The sequence below is a fragment of the Hirsutella rhossiliensis genome (assembly GCF_020360975.1).
Source record: "Hirsutella rhossiliensis strain HR02 chromosome Unknown scaffold00004, whole genome shotgun sequence".
NCBI lineage: Eukaryota > Fungi > Ascomycota > Sordariomycetes > Hypocreales > Ophiocordycipitaceae > Hirsutella > Hirsutella rhossiliensis.
The window spans coordinates 2,083,576-2,102,845 of record NW_025408670.1 but is presented as its reverse complement, the minus strand read 5'-3'; the positions used below and the strand labels follow the sequence as shown (position 1 = coordinate 2,102,845).

General features: G+C 56.4%; 5 protein-coding genes across 5 annotated transcripts; 2 read left to right on the top strand and 3 right to left on the bottom strand.

Annotated features, from left to right (window-relative positions):
• Positions 1-2,419: 2,419 nt before the first annotated feature.
• On the bottom strand, positions 2,420-4,393 carry HRG_04430 (fungal specific transcription factor domain-containing protein; the record flags this gene model as incomplete). The annotated part of the gene is made up of 3 exons (XM_044862901.1): positions 2,420-4,001; positions 4,091-4,239; positions 4,301-4,393. The coding sequence occupies 3 exons, from the start codon at positions 4,391-4,393 to the stop codon at positions 2,420-2,422; spliced, it is 1,824 nt and encodes a 607-aa protein (XP_044721515.1).
• Positions 4,394-6,048: 1,655 nt separating this feature from the next.
• HRG_04429 (uncharacterized protein) lies at positions 6,049-7,059 on the top strand (the record flags this gene model as incomplete). The annotated part of the gene is made up of 1 exon (XM_044862900.1): positions 6,049-7,059. One exon carries the CDS (start codon positions 6,049-6,051, stop codon positions 7,057-7,059), a length of 1,011 nt encoding a protein of 336 aa, XP_044721514.1.
• Positions 7,060-7,778: 719 nt separating this feature from the next.
• Positions 7,779-9,121, top strand: HRG_04428 (d-isomer specific 2-hydroxyacid dehydrogenase, NAD binding domain-containing protein; the record flags this gene model as incomplete). The annotated part of the gene is made up of 3 exons (XM_044862899.1): positions 7,779-8,107; positions 8,271-8,423; positions 8,518-9,121. 3 exons carry the CDS (start codon positions 7,779-7,781, stop codon positions 9,119-9,121), a joined length of 1,086 nt encoding a protein of 361 aa, XP_044721513.1.
• Positions 9,122-9,375: 254 nt separating this feature from the next.
• HRG_04427 (zinc-ribbon, c4HC2 type domain-containing protein) lies at positions 9,376-13,847 on the bottom strand (the record flags this gene model as incomplete). The annotated part of the gene is made up of 4 exons (XM_044862898.1): positions 9,376-11,663; positions 11,760-12,448; positions 12,524-13,630; positions 13,687-13,847. 4 exons carry the CDS (start codon positions 13,845-13,847, stop codon positions 9,376-9,378), a joined length of 4,245 nt encoding a protein of 1,414 aa, XP_044721512.1.
• A 1,699-nt stretch (positions 13,848-15,546) lies between these two features.
• Positions 15,547-18,272, bottom strand: HRG_04426 (glycosyl hydrolase family 92 protein; the record flags this gene model as incomplete). Its single annotated transcript, XM_044862897.1, has 8 exons — positions 15,547-16,502; positions 16,560-16,595; positions 16,659-16,764; positions 16,846-16,967; positions 17,030-17,825; positions 17,897-17,937; positions 18,000-18,101; positions 18,158-18,272. 8 exons carry the CDS (start codon positions 18,270-18,272, stop codon positions 15,547-15,549), a joined length of 2,274 nt encoding a protein of 757 aa, XP_044721511.1.
• Positions 18,273-19,270: the final 998 nt, after the last annotated feature.

Genomic DNA, 19,270 nt, shown 5'->3' with positions numbered 1-19,270 from the left:
TGAGCTTACTGGCCCGGGCGAGACGCAGGGCACGATTCGCTGTGCCACGCAGCCAATGCCGATACCCTCAATTCGTCAAGGAGGTGAGGATATAGAGGATGAAGACGACCCTTTAGCCGATTTTAACGAGATGGACCGGCAGGTGGATGAGGAGGAGTCTGTACAGCAGGAATTGTGTGCAGAGGGTCTACTATAGCTACCGGCGTTAACGCTGCATTTGAATTGACGGAAGTGTGTTTTCTACGACCCCAAGAACATGGCCCTACGTACTTGAATTTGCATCACGGCCAGCTTCACTTTGCGGCTTCAATTGCGGCTTCAACATGCCCTCTGGCGCGCACCTCGATGCCGGCAGCGAATGCGCGCACACACCTTTGCGGCATCGGCGCTGCGCGGCGACCAAGCCACAGTTGACCCACTTTTGGGTGGCCGTTTAGCGTGACGGGGTGGCCTTTTAACTAGTACGAAAAGTTAAGTAGCTAAAACCAATACGTCGGCCACCTAGCTCACAGCATACCCACCCCCCTTCTAGCACCCTTTCTCACTAAAACACTAGCATTAAACCACTAAATAGGAAATATAAGAAAAATAGGTTAACTTAGTAGCTCTTAGAATACTATTAGTAAAATAGCTTAAGGTAGTATTAAAATTTACTTTTTATATATATTATATATAATTATACTTATATAAAAACTTAAAGCTAACTTAAGTATTTTATTAGTACTTTCTACTATATTACCTAGTAAGCCTTAATACTTTAAAAGTATTAAATTAATATTTAAAAAAAAACCTCTAATAAAGTAAGCTAAGTAGTATATAAGCTTTTTTATAGTATATACTACTAATAAAATAGTTAAAGACTTTTAACTAGCTTTTTCTTTCAAGTTATTAATGTCAGGGTCTGGCCAGGTAGGCTAAAGCAGTGGACATGCTACTGACCCCTCTGCCACGCAGAGGCCGAAAAGTATGCGTGCGGGCAAAAGAAGACGGAAATTGACTAAGCGATAGCTTCGTCAATTGACCACGCATATTAAGGATGCGCCCGGGCGCCAGCACACCCGGGCGCCGGGGCGGTAAGTGTACTCATAATAATTAAGTAATAAACTTTTCTCCTTATTAAAAAAAGAGGTATTTTAAGAATATCCTATTATCTTTATATTTAATAGATAAAATAGTAAAGAGAAAGTACTTTTAAGTACTAAAAGCTATATAAAGATAAATAGTGCTATCTTTATTTTTTTAAACTATTTATTTAGTATTTTATTTTTACTATAGGAAAACTAAAAAGTAATATAACTTATTTATTATTAGAAAAAAAGAAAAACTTATAGTACTTTATAAATCTACTATAGCTTAGCTCTTTAGCTATAAAGTTTTAGTCTTTCTACCTATTTTAATAAATTAGTTATAGATTTATAAAAAAACCCGACTTTTAGTAGGAAAAGGGTGCTAGAAGGGGGGTATGCTGTAAGCTAGGTGGCTGACGTCACGCTTATTATGGAAACGGGAAGGAGATAATATACTTTATTACAAGCTTCATCCGGTTTTTTTTTCAGTTGTTGTCAAGGGCAGATATAAGGGCTTGCTCTCAGCGTGTTAAAAAAATAGCTCACTACGTTGTCAGAGTCAACATGAACGTAATTCAACATGTAACGATTTACGTTCTCGCCTATACTTACCGCCCTGAGTCTGGTTGTCAATGTGCTGCCATTGGTGCTCAGCCGGGTCTATCTGACATGAAAGCCGGTTAACGATCTGGGTCCGATGGCTGATATAGTGTTGGATAAAAGACAGATATCCGAAGCATTGCGGCGGAGAGGCCGTGAGAAATTGGAGCGCATTGAGGGAGACCAGCCAGCCTCCCTTTCCCAACGGAATGATCAGATGGTTAAAGCTGGGGATACCAAGAAGAAAGAAAGACAGGGATATAAATAAGAGGTATTTATTCTCGGGTTGGAAAGGAAGGTCAGGCAACAAGCAACAGTACAACGGGAAAAAATCTCATTGACACGTTCTGCATGCTCTCTTCGTGAGACTAAAATCCATTATAAAATTGTATAGCTTCCCGGTATACCCGTTGCGCTGCAAAAGCATATACTCCGCCTCGGATAACGCCGCTATTCCAGACAGCTGCTCTTCGGAAGCATCGCCGTGATAGCCGAAGGGCAGCGCCGTAGCTAATGAATTCAGGGTATAATTAAAGCCACGCCTCGTGGATCCGACGAACCGGAGCTCGCTGCTAATGACTTTTATGGTGTTATAGCCAACTCTGAAGGAGAAGCATACCGTGCTGAAGAGAGCTCGTCGGTACTTGCCAGCTCAATAAAAATATGAGAGAAAAAATGTCTGGAGAATGCTCTGCGTTGATTGGAGTTGTTTCTGAAAGTCGACTGATGTTTACATGTATGTGAGATCTACTCTATTCGTCACAGAAATACTCGGTATCCTGGGAATACATATTTAACGTATCGTCGAATGAAGGCCAGGGTGCCATTTCCCCTGCGGCCAGCGTCCCGCTTATCGACACGAAGCCACTCGCCGAACGCAGATCCATGGGGTCGCGAGGGAGCCAGCTTGACACCTCGTTCGCGGCTGACGTCAGTCCCAGCTCTGACTGTGGTGTTGTCGTTGTGGCGCCCACGACTTCCTGCCCCTGGATCGGGGCCACCTCGTCCGTGTCGGTAACTCTCCGTCTACTGGTCTCTGATATTTTGCTGAACAACTGGACCAAGATGCTCGCTCCGAGATCTGCCATTTTGCTCACCTCGGCAAGCATTTTCAGCCGCTTCAGCGCTCTTTGCGCCGCCTGTAGGCATCCAAGCCGCGTGACCGTAGGCGTAGCCGCCTGCAGCGGATCCTTCTTGATGGCAGCTGGCGAAGGGGTATATTGACTGGGACAGTCCTCCGGGAACGTCGGATCCATCAACAGATAGAGGAGCACCACGGCTGCTTCGAACGTCGAAGAGACAATCCCAGCCAGGCGCGCGTGGCAGCCTCCGAGCAAAGCATGTAACTGCGTGAGGCCGTCCATGACCTGCAGCGCCGCGACGGCCAGCGACTTGATCTGGGAGCGAAGGACCACGGACTTGTACGAGGGCAGGGGCAACGGTTGTCGCAGGAACAGTGGCCGGAAGTTCCAACACAACGAGTCGTAAATGGCGATGTGGAGGTGCTTCCGTTGCAGGGGCAGTTTTGGAAACCGCTTGTCCCACGTCTCGTCCGGATCCACGAGGGCGAAGGCTGGGGGGAGTTGCGAGAGATAGTCACGGCAGAACCTGTCATACCGTTCCTCGGCGGCCATGACGTCGTACTCGGCGCCCTGCGCGGGACCGACGCTGCGCCAGAAATCTGCCAGGTGGGCTTGGAGGAGCCGTTCGGCGAAGGGGTCGGGCGCGTCAACGTCCGACTCTATGCTGTCTCCTGTGCCTCCACCACCACCTTCGCATTTGAGCAGATGCAACTGTGGCCAGTTTTCGGGGCCCAGGCGTCCGTGGAGAAAAGGGATGCGGTCGAGCTGGCGGGAGAGCAGGCTGTCCCAGATGAAGAGGTTGCAGAACGTTCTGCGTTCCATCTCCTGGTCGGTCTTGTCCATGCCCTTCCGGGACCTTGCGGCTTCGCTGTGTATACCGACGCTCTGCGCGACCCGGATGGCGCGGCCCAGCACTTCCCAGAAAGTGTCTATCTTGCCTTCAATCTGGCACTTGAGCCCGACGAATGCCAATTGCTGGACTCGAATCAAGGAGCCTCGGCCGTCTGCCGCCATGCTGATGGCTTCAAGTTTATCGGCCGTTTCGTCGGATGAGCTGCGTACGTCGGCGAGCAATACTCCGCGGATCTTGTCGAGGGGATAGCTCGGCGACGGGAGGAATTGCAGCGCGTAGGAGCAGACGCGCAGCAGCAGGATGGTAAAGTCGACGTCTGGCACGGACTTGATGCATTCCGCCGTGCACCAAATCTTGTACTTTGCTAGGAACCAAGGACCGTGTACCAACTGGCCCGTCCTGCCCGAACGGCAGGTCAGCTCGGCAATGGACAGCGGGCATGTGATGGACAAAGGAGGAAAGTGATGGACTTTTGGCGAGCCACGAACCAATTGATTTCATTAATAAAGTATTGCACCAGAAAGTCTAGTATCCGTCGATCAGGCATATGCTCCATGTTTCGATGGACCTCGTCGGCGGCTTCAGGGCCGAGCGCCAGAGAGCTATCGAAGTGGCTGTCGTGGCGAGCCAACCCTAGCTGGAAGACGATTCAGCTGATTGTTGATCTATTCCCCCAGGGCAGAGAAGATGCTAGCTACCTTTTGTATGAGGGCCAATGTGTTAGTGTTGCTGTATCCGAAGTAGCCAAAGGATTCGGCGAGTGGCGGGCACGACGACGGCCGGGTGGGCATGGCTGGTTTTACGTGCCCGCTCCATTCGTTCCGTGACTGACTGACCACACTTGTGGCTTCGTTTCCTGTCGACCTTTCGTCTCTGCCGGACTCGAGTTGAGGCGCGGGACTCGAGCTCGGGCCTGCCGACTGGAGGTAATAGACACAGTCTTCAATGCATTGCCGCCGAGAACAATGATTACACGGGCACTCGCGGTTGCACTGAGAGACGACTGTTTTAGCACGACACGAAGACTCTGAACGGGCAAAGAACCCAAACGTGCCTCTGTGACCGGTGCTACCGACCTTTTGTTTTCGTGTGTAGCATGGTATGCAGGATGAGATGGCCCGTTTCCGATACGCACTCATCGTCGTCAAGAGAATTGCGAAGTCGTTGAACAAATGGAAACGGAAGGAGTTTCCTTCTCGGCGGCTTGGGTTTCTCGGCAGCGCCGACGAGTGAGATTATATAGGGACTCGATAGGGTAACACAAACTGCCTCTAAGCATCTCAGTGTGGTGGGACTTGGTCGTATACATGGTGTGAACGCATGTTGGCGGCGAAACTTCAACAATGCTTGTCTCCGCTTCCTATCGGGGCGGAGGCCAACTGAGCGGGCATGGGGCTGACCAAGGGTCGCCTGTTTGGCCTCGAAGATGGTTCCATGAAAGATGGAGCAAGAACGTATTTAATGACGATATTTTATGTTGGCTACTTGAGGCTGACCTTCGGCGGTTTCAGACACCAGGCAGCAGGACATCGTCCCCAATGAGAGGACGCGCTGAGACAGATACATCAGCGGCCACCAAAAGCTCGCCGGGATAGAAGTCGCAGGGAGCCGGGCTATCCAGAGCGCTAGACGATCATCCCTCTGGCGGTGGAGGATGGAGGAGCAGCCCCCAGGTCACAAGACAGGGACCAGCATACTAGTACTCTGTAGTAGTTGCATTATTTTACATGCTAGCAAATTACAGGCCCACTGTACTCCCGACTAGGTAGGTACCTATGATGGAGCGCTACAAATCGCTACATGGCGAGCATCACCTCTTTTTCGAGTCTTGCCCAGCTTCTTCTTCTCATAACTGCGGCCAATTCGCACAAAAGAGACTCATCAAAGACATTTGTAGCTGGACTGGCCTCTGGGGAATCCGTTGGATCTTTCTGCGAAGCCGAGGTAATTCTATAGAGTTGACTACCTATACATCACATTGGCGGCTCAAGGTTTTGCTGATGCTGGAGGCCCCCGAAAGTGCAAGGTATCTGCGAGGTAGCTAGACACGTACCGTGGGGCTCGTGACCTCCCTCCACTGCCAAAAGGGATGCATCGCTCGGCCCAATTCCCCCCGAGTCTGTCTGTGTCATGCGAGCGCTGACGATGGCTTCACCAGCTACTGAGCGATTCCTTGCCTGGTGCCGCCAACTGAGACCAGATGATGATGACCGCAAGCGGCACACGACGCGACCCAACAACGCCGACAAGAGGCAGACCACCCACTCGCCAAGCAGACACGATTACTCATACGCGCTGCTGCTTCCGGCCTTTTCCTTCTTTTTTCCTCCTTCCTTTTTTCCTCCTCCTACGCGCCGGCGATGCCCTGAAGAGTCCAAGATATCCCTGTCCCGGCGTTATGCTCGTCTCGGCCGGCACCTCGACATGAGGCCATCCGAACCTCTCCATGGCTTCCGCCTCGACTCCTACCCCCGGCCCTAGTGCGGCGGCGGCCTCGCAATTGCTGCGCTCCAAGTTTGCGCTGCTGCCCGCCGAGCTGCGCCTCAAGATCTGGTCGTGCGCCGTCGAGGCGCGAGTCGCCATCCTCGACGACCTCGTGCAGAAGACGAGGTCGTACCCGATTCCACCCGTCACCCAGCTCAACGTCGAGGCGCGCACTGAGTCCCGCCGAGGCTACGAGGCCGTCGGCCGCGGCTCGCACCTGCACTTCTCCAGGGACATCGTCGTCTGCGACGCCACCCTGTGCGACCTGCGATCCAGCAAGCCGCTGGAGGAGCTGGCGCCGCGGGTGCGACGGCTGGCGTTTTGGGACTGCTTCCCGGACGATGGGCGCGTCGACGTGCTGCAGCACTATTCTGCCTACGTCGCCGCCTGCTTCCCGCACCAGGGTCTGGGGAGGGCTGAATTCGACAAGTTTTGGTTCCCCAACCTGAGCCATCTCTGGATCGTCAAGGTCGGAGAAGTGGACCGGTCCTGGAACATCGCCGTCGACAAGAATGTGCCCTTTGAGACGCAGGCGAGGAAGACGGCGCGCCAATTTCGGTACTGGATCAACGGCGGCATCATCGAGATGGCGACGCTCGACCTTGACGAGCCCGAGACCAAGGCGGTCTTGAGGGAGGGCAGATGCGGGCGCGCAGACTGCCGGGAGCTGAATCGGGAGCGGCCCACCATGGTTTCCAAGGTGACGTTTATCGACGGTCCATACAACGACGACAATGACGACAGGGGGGCCCCCCCGCGGTGGAAGCGCATCCGGCCGTGGTCCGCGTGCTCCGACGACGGATGCTCCGAGGACCGGATGCGGTGGATGCTCGTCGAGAGAACTCTCACCTTTTCACTGCGCTGGGAGGGCTCGGGCGAGGACCACGAGGCCTCGACGACGCGGCGCCAGGTGTACGAGGATGCCAACGGGGGCGGCGGTCGGAGACGCGAGGCAGTGGCGGATCCCTGGTGAATGCGCCGCCATCGTGACCGTCGAGGGGGGATCCATGGTATGCGGATGGTGCGCTTGTTCATATAAGAGGTGCGTGTATGAAGGAGAGAAAGTCGCGCTGCGATATTGCTTCACTTTGCAGTCTATTGGAAGAATAGATATGGTGGCTTGACAGCTGCCAACGTAACCACTTTCTCGTCTGCGACCATGGTTGTGCTTGCGGTGGACCAGGTAAATCGTTGACGTGGCACGGCGTCTGCAGGAGAGAGCGGGGAGCAGAACATTCATCTCGCCTTTGGTCGTCTTTCCGGCCCTCCCCGCGCGGCGTGCGTTCCTGCGAACTGTTGATGAGCGGGGATGAAGAGTGGGTATTGGTGATGCCGACGGCGGCGGGCGCCCTCGCTGCGCGACCAAGGCGTCCGGGCCGTCCCGCCGGATCCCCGGACCGTCCATGCCATGTTCGGCTTGTCACCATTCTGCAACGTCAGCGACTAGACCTGCTTGTCATCATAGTCATGGTCGTCGTCTTCGTCAGCACCGACGATACTCAGCACCGACGAGGCCGCCGACTCTGACATCAACAACACCCCCAGATTCCAGAACCACACTGAATCCCTTGTTCCTCCTCTTCCTCCTTCTCCTCCCTCTCCTCCTCCTCCAAGACAGCACCGGCCTCTTTCTCTCTCTCTCTCTCCCTCTCCCTCCCTCCCTCCCTTGTCCATCCATCATCCACATCCACCATGCCCCTCAACCCAGACGACAAGCTCCTCGTGCACCTGCCCTCCCCGGCGCCCGCGGGCTGGCTCGAGGCCATGGCGCGGCGCTTCCCCGGCCTGGCGGTGCGGTGGGAGGTGGCGGGCATCGACGCCGCCGCGTCGGACCTGGAGAGCGCCGACTCGCTGCCGCGCGAGGCGCTCGACGGCGTCACGCTGCTGTGCGTGTACCCGCCGCCCAGCCCGGCCGTCATGGAGCGCGTGCGCGTGGTCCAGCTTGCGTCGGCTGGGTCGGATCGCTGGCTTGGGCACGAGAAGTACCGCGATCCCGGGGTGGTGTTTTGTTCGAGCAGTGGGTGCCAGTCGTCAGTCTCTCTCTTCTCTTTCCCTTTCTCTTACCTTCTTGCTCCCTCGCTCTATTTCCCCTCTCTTCTTCTCTCTTCACTCTTGGACCTATCAGAGCCACAAGGGGTTGTACAAGGACGACATTGGGAGCAAAGAGCTTGGGCTGACCCAAAGGCGAGCGGGCAGAGTCCAGATCGCAGAGTGGGTGATGGGCGCCTGGCTCTCCCACCAACACCACTTTCGAGTCTACGATGAGCAGCAGCGCCAGGCAACATGGAACGCCAGGGTCGCCGACAAGCCCGTAGCCGACTCGCTAGGCCGCCGCGTGTAAGTCACTCAAGCTCTCTCTTCCCCCCCTCCTTGGTTCGCGGCCGAAGCGGTGCCCAATAGTCCAGCTCGCTCACGCCATGGCATCGCTCAGGGGCATCGTGGGCTACGGCGCCATCGGCCGCCAGTGCGCGCGCCTCGCCCACGCCCTCGGCATGCACGTCTACGCTTACACGCGCACCGAGCGGCCCGACGCGCCCTCGCGCCGCCACAACGGTTACTACAACGTCCCCGGCACCGGCGACCCGGACGGCCGCATCCCCGAGCGCTGGTTCCACGGCGACGCCGGCTTCGACGACCTGCTCGCCCAGGGGCTCGACTTGCTCATCCTCGCACTGCCCCTGACCGAGTCCACCAGGGGCCTCATTGGACGCCCGCAGTTCCGCCTCATGGACTCGGCAAGCGCCGGCCGTATGAGGAAGACGTTTCTGTGCAACGTTGCTCGCGGGCCCATTGTCGATACGCCTGCCCTCGTCGAGGCCCTCGAGCAGGGTCGCATCAGCGGTGCCGCCCTCGACGTCACGGACCCCGAGCCGCTGCCGGCCGAGCATCCGCTCTGGAAGGCGCCCAATGTTTTCATCACGCCTCATGTCTCGTGGCAGTCCGACGTCATGGTCGAGCGCATCGCCGGCCTCATCATGGAGAACTTGGAGAGGCTGGACAAGGGGGAGCCTCTGCTCAATCTAATCAAGAAATAGGAGAAGTGTGGTCCATGGAAAGAGGGAAAGGGGCCTGGCTGTCGGTCGGAGCACGATGCATCGTTACTTGGGTATATATATATGTAGATGGCATGTGTGCATACCCATAGCCGCTAAGGAAGGAAATGAAACGGCCGCAAAAGGGCCCCGCCGCTGTTGATAATCCACGAAAGGATTAAGCATCCTTCTTGCAGCATCGTGACTGGGCCTAGGTCCGGGAGTGCCAAACCCCTGCCTCAATGCAGAAATGTACCTTATCCTCCCCTCCCACTGGCCCGTCTCAGGCTAGGCGCCCGCGACCACGTCCCCGCAGACTTCTTGAGCCGCCCGAAACTCAGGCCGGTTGGCGACCGCGCCGCAGCACCACCCTCTTGGGCCCGACCCGGCACGGTTCTCTCGACGCGCTCCCGCTCGGCCCTCCCCCTGCCATGCTCCTCGTCGCTACCTTCCATTGCCGCCGACGGCAGCAGCAGGGATGGCTTGCTCAGGCCCTTGAGCATGGCACTCTGCAGGGCGACCCACGACTCGACATGGCCGTTGGACGCCTCCTCGACGCAGTTGCATTCGTCTCCGGCGGGGCAGAACGTCTCGCCCGCGGCGTGCCACTCGGCGAGGCAGGCTTCGTGGCTTGTACATCCGCACGAAAGACAGGACGGGAACAGGGCATCGACGGGCTCCAGGCAGTACACGCAGCGGAGCTGTGTCTGGGACCGGTGGCAGCGTTCGCACGTGCCGATGGCTCCGCCAACGTTTGGCTGCGAAGACGTGTACCGAGTGGGCTCCAGCTGAGTCTCGTGGACGCGGCAGATGCCCGTGACGTCGAGGCCGCGCCCCGAAGCCAAGAGCATGTGCAGCTGATCCTTCTTTCCCATGACAATGGGCGACGAGCCCGTCTTGTGATGGGTGACGGTGCTGCTGGCGCCGTCGTGTACTGTTCCCGAGTCTTGGAAGCTGCCGTCTGCCATGCCAGCTGATGGGCGTTCTTCCAGCACATTGAACTTCATCACTTCGAGCCTCGCCAATGGCTGACCCCACATCTGCAGCAACTCGGCGTATGCGTAGCGGTAGTGAGCGTATACACTGGCTCGGCCTGGGTCCAAGAACGGCATGTTAAGCCAGCCGTCGTCGTCAAAGATGGTCTGATCCTCGACAATCACCGCCACGTTAATGGGGACCAGCGGTAGCCTGTCGTCCCTCCGATGGTCGTCTTCGGATACCGACGTCCGTCCCCCGCCCGAGTCTGCCAGGCCTGAGCTGCTTGCCTGCGTGGTGTTGCCGGTACTCGGCGCTAGACTGCTGAGCATAAACTCCGCAGGGCTCGGCCTCTTCTTCCCTTGGCTGGGGGGAGAAGATGAGCTGCCGCCAGGAAACGATCGCGGCAGATTTACCGCAAACGCAGAGCTCAGTCCCGAGTTTCCTCGCAGGATACCGCGATTGGTGGGGGACCTCGACACGGGCGATGGCTGCTCATGCTCGGTCAAAGCCGACTTTGATTTCGTCGGCGGCGTCTCGCCACATGAGAACGAACCGGTACCCGGTTCGCCGCCCCACGGGAGCTCCTCTGAAGCCTGGGATCCGGCGTAGAGAACAGGCGTGTGGAGCGTGCCGGGCGTCGTGATGGCCGAGTTACTGTGGCTTCGGCTATAGAGGCCCCATGCTGATGCGTTGGTCGGGAAGTAATCCAGGGCAAAAGACGGTGCCTTGAGTGGCAACGGCGTCTCTTGCTCGGTGCGCTTCGACTCGACGTAGGCGACACCGTCATCGGTCGATGGCTCGTTGAAAATGCACGAAAGCATCGCCAGCATCTGCACATCAGCCGTCTTCTCGAAATGCGTAAAGAGATCGGCGATAAACTCTTTTGCTAGCGGGTGCTGTCCCCATTTGACCCTGCCCAGCAGGCTACGGTCGGTGGCGAGGGCGTCTTGGCCGTAAGAGTAGCTGTCCTGGCGGCATCTCGCCACCACGTCTCTGGCAATCACCAAAATGGACGAGCGCCTCTGGTCGCGCCCCAGCACTTCGAGGGGGATTCCCTTCTTGAGCAAAAGGGCCAGGTAGCGCCATACATCGACCAAGTCGGAGTATCCGTACTTTTCTGCAACCCGAGCGTTGTGCCCGCAGACGTCAGCTCCGTCGCCAAAAATGGCATACTCTTCGGCAAGCTCTCTCTTGGAGGGAAGCTCGGCTCGCAGGACGTGGATAGAGACGAGGTTCCTCGGCCTCGCAAGCCGCCGGCGGCTTGTCCCCGTGCCCGTCCCGGTGCCGGCCCCAGTGCCACCGCCACTAGATCGAACAGAGAGATCCTCGCTCCAAGTCTTTCGAAGCTGTCGGCTTGAGCGATACCACAAGCTCATTTTACGGATCGAAGTAGACTCGGAATCGCTCGAGGATGACGAGGAAGCGTTGGAATCCGATGAATCCGACGAATCTTCCGTGGCTGACGCCTCGTCGGTCGCGTACTTTTGCCTTGGGGGCAAGTCGTACGTCAGGCGTCCAAATCCGGCGAAAAAGGGTTCTCCTCTCGCGCGCTCCTTGCCATACAGCTCTGCAGAGGTTGAGAAAAGAGCGCGCGCCTTCTCTTCCTTGGACGGGAAAAAGCAGGCGAGACGGCCATCGTTGGAAAACCGAGCACCACACGTACGCGGCGTTGGGGGGATGATGTTCCGATTCGGCGGAGCGAGGATGGCGTCAATGTCCCCATGAGAGCCGAGCTCCTGGGACATTGACACCGATCCTCCAGCTTGAACGTCTTCATCCTCATCGCTCGAGCTCTCGTCAGCGAGGCCGTCAAGGTCATCGTCGAGATCCCGGACGTTCTTGAAGAATGTCGTGCTGGACTCGAGGTCAACCTCACCCAGCAAGTATGTAAAGGCGACCTCCAGGCAGTTCTGCTTCCGTTCCAAGAACTGCTCGGCGAGCTGATGGACCTCTCGTATGATCCTCCTGTGTTTTTCCTCTGGCATAAAGGATGTCTTCTCGATTGAGAACTTGGGAGCCTTGAGCTTGGGGTAATCCGCAGGAATGTCAATCTTGACCTTGATAAAGATGGGCTCCCCTTCCATGCCCCACGGGCCGGTCAAGGAGGCATTTAGCGTCAAATTGTCCATGTCGATGTTTTCCCACTTCACTTTTGGGATTTGCGTGCTCACGCGAAGAAGTTCTTCCTGTATCGTGTCTGGCTGGCCCCATTCGTCGTCGGGATAATCAGGCCCCACGATTCCAGAGTCCTTGGAACCGTGCCGTCTCGAGCCATCCGCCGAGAGCTTGCGCTTCGTTATGGTTATTCCTTTCATCCACCCAAGTTGTGCCTGGCTTCTATCCACGCTCTTGCTGGACCCAACCTTGGCTTTCATTGACGGTCCCCTCCAAGCCGGTTTCATTTGGCGATTCACATGGGGCCCTGACCGCATCCCGAGTGTCAGCGCGCTCTGCTTGTGATGTGGAGTGCTGGTGCCGCTCCTATGGTCGCTCATGGTTCCCGCCTTACGATCCTTGTTGGAACTGTCATCCACCGTGCGGAAAGTCTTGTACGTGGCCCCTTGGCGGGTAAGACTCAGACCCTTTCTTGCAGGGCCGCCTTTGACATGGCCAACTGAGGAGAGGATGTTGTTATCGACACAATGCAATCTCAGCTCGTTGTCGGTACCCCAGGACACAAGCTGAAACTCGCGGTTGTCGATAGTGTCTGAAATGCCGCCCCGATTTCGCCAGAGAAATTCCTTGGCCTTGTGGTCACCGTGGCCAGGGAAGATGGCCACGGGCTTTGGGGCAACGTCAACGGGCGAGTCGTCGCTCCACAGTCGGTCGTAAAGATACAGGTCACCGGGCTCGTTCTGGGGCATGGCGAGCAAGCCCCAGCCAAAGGGGGTGTGGCGGGCTCTCCATACGGGGAAATCGGTCCGAATGACATGCTCCAGCATATCGTCGTCCTTTCCGTAATCCCAGAACTTAATGCTCTTGTCGAGGGAGCACGTCACAATGCCGGTCGGGCGTACTCGGTTCCAGTCGATTCCGTAGATCTTGGAAGTATGGGCACTGATGGACTTGAGAGGTTCGCAAGGCCTTCTCTCGTCCCAGATGTGCAGCCAGCGGTCGTGCGCCGACGCCAGAATGTGAGGATCCTGCCTGTTGAACTTGACCTGCGTGGCCCCCGCAAACCAGTCACAAAAGGTCAGTACAGGCTGCCGGGGCCGTCGCAGATCCCACCAGTGAACGTAGCCGTCGACGGAGCAGGTAGCAAGCAGATCTGGGTGGTGGGCGGAGAAGTTGACATCGGTGATGGCCCTGCTGTGGCCTTGAAGCGAGTGTTCAATGGCTCCAGAGGTGGAGTCCTCCCTCAGGTTGAGGTTCCACACGAGAGCGCGATGGTTGGCCGTGGATACGACCCAGTAGTCTCGCGCCGCAAAGGGTGACCACTGCACGTCGCAGACGAGCCACGGCAGACCATGGCTGCGGAGTCGTCGGGGCGCGCTGTACGGCGAGTCCAGGTCGATGATGGCGAGGCCTTCTGGTCTGGTTCCGACATTAAGAGGTAGAAAGGGGGGAGACGCATGCAGGGGCCGACTTACGAGGCGAGGGCCATGTCTCTCCCAGACGGCGAGATGGTGGCGGAGCCGACGAGGCCGTCGACGTGAATGCTGCCGTCCGACTCGAAGCTCTCGCTGTCGTAGGCCGACTTTATGATCCTGCCCTTTTTGGGAGAGTCGGTGAGCTGGTCAAAGGGCGACATGGTGACTGGTTGCTTGTCGCGCAAGTCGCGACAAACCGCACATCGAGGCTCATCCGGGACGCAGCGTTGGTAGCCGAAATAAAGGCTTCAGCGGTTCCTGTGGGCGCTGAACGCCATCGAGCCGCGACGGCAGCGCAGAGGTATCTTCCGGCGCGGGTTCGGGTACGGCAGTCGAGAGAGCTGATGGAGGATGGCCAAAGGATGCGCGCAGCATCATCACATGACGTTGGAGGACGTGACGCCGCTGCCAGGCGAGCGTGTACCTCGACTGCGGATTATGGGGGGCTCGGTACCTTGTACCTTGGCCTCTGCTTGTCACGGTGCTTGAAGGATGCTCTACGCACAGTGCTACGCTTCCCAATGGAGGTCCTTCAATGTCCAGACTACAACTCGTTTTGAGGTATCAAGTCTTCCAAAGCTCCACCAACAAACCAACGAAGTCCCACAATCAGAAGAGACTACGATTTGTGATTCTGCAGTTGGTGCTGGCGCAGTCAACGAAAAGCAGCTGAGGCAGGTCGGGAAGCAATGGATACCCGGAGCTCACAATCATGGGCATCGCCGGAGCTTGAGACCTCCAAGTCGTTCAGCAGCAGTCGGACTGTGGGAAAAGGCGCAAGTCACGAAAACAGGCAACTCATTGCTGGCTACCTAGTCTCCAGATTCTCGGCCGTGACACCCTTCCCTTTTCGCTGTTGGAGAAGATGACGCGCACTTGCGCTCGCTCTTGCGAACAAGCCCGACCTCGGCCTTGTCCCTAGGCGGCGGGCGGCGGAGAGACTGCCTGCAAGATGCCGTTATTGGCGAGCTTATTCATGACTTCCAACGGGACACACGTCAAATCACACGACCAACAATCGCTATAACCTCGATGCTGGCAAGGTGAGGTGCCACCTGGGAATATACGATTCGGCCGCGCCCGAGACAGCCACAGGAGCGCGTCTGCCGCTGTCCCTGTTGGTCTTGACGATGCGCTTGTGGTTGAAACGGCCCGCTCTTGGCCCCAGGGAGCTTCCTCGCTTTGCAAGACGTCGGGCCATCTATATTCGGAAGCTGATCGTGTTGTCTGATACCAAGTGCTCGCCGCCCCCCTTGGCCAGCCCATTCTTTGCTCACGCCAAAGGCTTTCTCAACAGCCTTTTTTCACTGAGCTCAAATCGAGGCGACACGAGCGGAGTTGGCAGAGCCTTACGGGGAACTCGCTTATCGAGCGACTCGCGCCGTGTTACGTCAGGTCCGAGCACAGCCATGTCGCTGTTCGCCGTGTCGGGGCTTGGCGCCGGCCAAAAGCACGACGAATATCGACGCCGGGCAAAGAGACGACGGACACAGCAGCCGGTCCCTCGTCGAGGAGACGGGCCACGCGTGGGTCTGCCTCGCCATATCCGTCTGGAGAGGAGAAACCCCCTGGTCATCTCCTAATGCTTCACCGGGGGGGAGACTGGTGGAGGGGCATCTACATGTGTGAGGGATCTTGGTAAGTCTGGTGGAAGACATTGTAAGCTTCACATTCATCTGTAGTCTGGAACACGCTGTTGTCTCCGCCTAGCGCCCGTATAAATAAAACAATTGTCAGAGCAGAGAAGGACTTAGAATACGCGTTAATAACACCTCCAACGGTGGTGCCCCTATTTTGCCAGGTGTAACGGTATTTTATCAGCTTGACAGCAATACTATAAATTCCGCGGAAATTACAGAACTATCTTTGGAACTGCGTCGGAGCACTCGGCGGGAGGTCTGCCTTCCTCGTGCCCCAGGTAGGACTCTCTCGCGAGCCCAGAGTAAGCTCCAAAAGCCCACCTTCTGTGAAGAAGCTGTGCGTTATCCAAGACTTGGTGTATGGCTTGCCATTCATTTTAGCGCTTTGTATGTAAATATTTTTGTAGGCATCGTCGAATCCGTGGCTTCGAATCGTGGCCGTCTTGCCGCTGTGTGGGTTCGTGATGCTGGCTTCGCGGAAGAAGGGCGGCACGAGAAGGTAAACGTCCTGGCCTCCAACGGGGAATATCCCCATCATGACAAGTGCCACGAAGCTGCCCATGGCGCCCGAGTCGTCGTTGCCCGGGATGCCATTGAGCGTATCGTTGTAGGCGCTTGGAATGTACTTGTGCACGTATTGGGCGGAGAGCCCAGGCCGTCCTGCGTAGTGGAAGAGGAAGAGCAGCAGGTACGACTGCTCGTCGCCAAGATAAAACAGTCCCGGTGTGTTGTGAAAGTATTCGAGCCGACGGACAAACGTACCGGGGCCACCGAGCGCCTTGATCAGAGTCGCTTGGTCGTGCGGCACGTAAAACGTGTAGAGCCAAGCGCCTCCTTCATAAGTCTCGTGTCCGCCTGGGTTGAGGTAGCACCCCGTAAATTCGAGCATGGGACTGCAGAGAGCCGGATCCTGGTAGCCAAATGTGCCGTTGGTGTATCGAGGTTGCACAAAGCCCCGGAAGCCACTGTCGACTAGGTCCCCCTCGTCTGGGCTTCCTGTGAGGTTTAGAATCGATCGCGAGCTGGCATCAAACACGTTGATCCAGTTCTGGGATCGTTTCAGATACTTTTCTGCATCTTCAGCCTTTCCCATAGCACGGGCCATCTTGGCAATGCAAAAGTCATTGTACGCGTACTCAATAGTGCGGGAAACGGATCGCGTATGGAGGCCAACACCTTGAAAATCATTGTCATCAACGGGGATATATCCCAAAGACTTCCAGCTACGGAGACCGCCGCGGCCCTCGACAGTCCAATCCCGCGGCTGCACTACGGCGCTCGAGTTAGCCTCAAGATGGAGACTGGTAGGTCTAGATTTCGCGAGAAACTCACCTTCGGCATCGGACACAACCGCCTCGTAGCCCATCTTCCAGTCAATGCCGTCCTTCAAGCCTTTCAAGTAAGAGTCGGCCAAGACGTTATCGGCGTTGCTGCCGCCCTGAGTAAGGCCCTTGCAAAGCGACATGCGACAATCTGGAAGCTTGCCCTCGTGTCGATAAATGTCAATCAGACTGCGAACCATGAGGGCTTGAGCATGGGGGTCGAGAAGCGTCAGAAGAGGATGTGTGGTCCTATGGCTGTCCCAAATGCAATAGTACGAGTCAAAGTAGGGCTCATCGCTCTGCCACAGCGGATTCTCCCCTTCATCTCCGTCAGCACCATCGTCCGTGTCTGCCTGACGGTTGTAAATGAACTGAGCTCACCAGTGTAGTCCTGCGGCGATATGAAGGAGCGATAAATGCTACTCCAAAAGGACCTCTGTATTGACTTGGAAATGCCGGAGTTGTCCACGGATACAACACTGAGCTTCTTTCGCCACGCCTTTTCGGCAGTCGCTCTGGTGGCCTGGAAGTCGAAGTCACCAATCTCAGCTTCGGCGTTTTTACAAGCCTGGGCAGTGCTCATGAACGACAGTCCCACCCTAGCGAGTATTTCGTTAGACTTTGGGCGTTCAAACCACACCCAAGCCCCAGCGGTAGAACCACCAGAGGAAGAATCCAGGGTCTGTGTCCCATTCACGGCTCCATCGTCGCTGAAAACGCCAGTGTCCCGAACCTCTGCGCCGCGAAAGTCAGCGCAAAAGTGCAACGTATACTTGCCGATGCCAAAAGACGGCGAAAAGGTTCCGCTGCCCTTGATGCGGCCGCTCCTTGCATCCACCGTGACACTTCCCTCGCTCCTTGAATTGGAGAGATCCGTCAGATCAGCAAGAATCAGAGGGCTATATGGTGCCGGAGCATTCGTAACTTCATGTGTCCGTTGGCTCTCGCCAGTCCCTCCTTTGGGAAACGTAAATCGATATAGAGCCGTGTGGTTGGCGACGGTCATCTCGGCGCGGATCGACGAGACGAGCGATACCGCAAAGTACCCAGGACGCGCAACGACGGTGCCATTGACTCTCTTGATGGCCCGATCAGACTTTGTGAAAAGGCAGTTGTGGAACTGATCACCAGGACATCCCGTCTGTGGAAATAGAGGGAAGTTGCCCAATGATGCGCCCTAGAGGGTGACCGGCCCAGGATGCGTCAATTTCAAGAGGACTCTGACGCTTCTGTGGGCACAATACATACACCACCAGTGCCGCTATCATGCATGTGCGAGAAGCCAGTGACTGGGAAACAGCAACGGTCAGCTGCCAGGCCCAAACGTCGGCCTCGGACAAGAGGGACTTGCTGTCGGCATCATTAGAGGCAAAGCCTCCCTGGAGTTCCTCGTTTACATCGGCAACGGCCTTTGCCATGCCAAAGGGCAAGCTCGCGCCAGGAAATACATGGCCTATAGGCTCAGCTTAGCCAAAGGTCCCCGGCAGCGGGCCACCGATGACTCCTTACCGCCCGCGATGGTCCCAATCAGCGGATCAACCAGGTCGAGTACATCTGGTCCAGCAAAACCGGCTGCGACGAGAGGGCGCAGCACTGTCACGGCCAGGAGTCGCCGCAGGTGCATCTTTGAAGGTGCTCACTGCCGAAAGAGTGCAACACACAGACACTTGCAACACTTCTATATATCCAACGCTTGCGGCACATATATGTACCCTGGGGAAGCGGGTCATAGCGCTTGAGACCCTGCCGATCATTGGAATGGGTGTCTGGCGCATACCGAGATCACCTGGAACATTGCCAGATCTGTACGGCACGACGAAACAGAGAGTGAGGAACGGGGGCCAGTGATGCAATTGTTGATCTCTGAAGAACTCCTTCAAGGAACCGTGGTCATCCCATAGCCCTTTGTCAGCAGGACAAAGAAGTACTGATAAACTATTCTAATAAGACCTCCACCGGGGGTGCCCCTATTTTGCTGGTGGTCAAGTGGTATTTGCTATGCTTGACACCCTTATACCACGGGCCGCAGTGGCTAGCCCAGCCACTACAAGGAATCAACCAGCCACCCGCCTCGACCCGGGTCCACAGGCGCATGACAGTTCGAACAAGGTTGTCCTGGAGTGAATTTGCGGCGCGCTTCTTGTTGTTTTTGTGCTCCCGCTGCCGTCTAGTCACAGTCTCCCGACAAGACTCGCCAGAGAGCGCTGCCAAATTTCTCTTTGGGCACTGATTGTAATGTAAAGCCGGGTTACAAATCCAGACCTGTAGCCTTTTTGTCGCATCGGAGCTGGCCCACAATTGCGCGTAGTATGTAGTCCGGTACAGGTGCGTGGCTCCGTGTGTCCACTTGCGCGCCTATTTAAGTGGGCACGCAAGACATCTAGCTGGGTTGCTGACAGCTCCTATGTTAGGTAGCTTGACCCTAGCCAGGTAGACTATACCTCGGGGCTGCTGCTCCCGCCCCCCTCACTATCAAGCCCACCAAGGGCGGAGGCACGTCCCGCCCGATTCGGGTGGGCCCAATATTAGCGCTTTCTATCATTAACCTGTAGTAGGTTGAACGACATTTTTATCTCCTCCCAAAGAATTCTGACGCGAGTTTCATCTCGAAATCCAGAGATG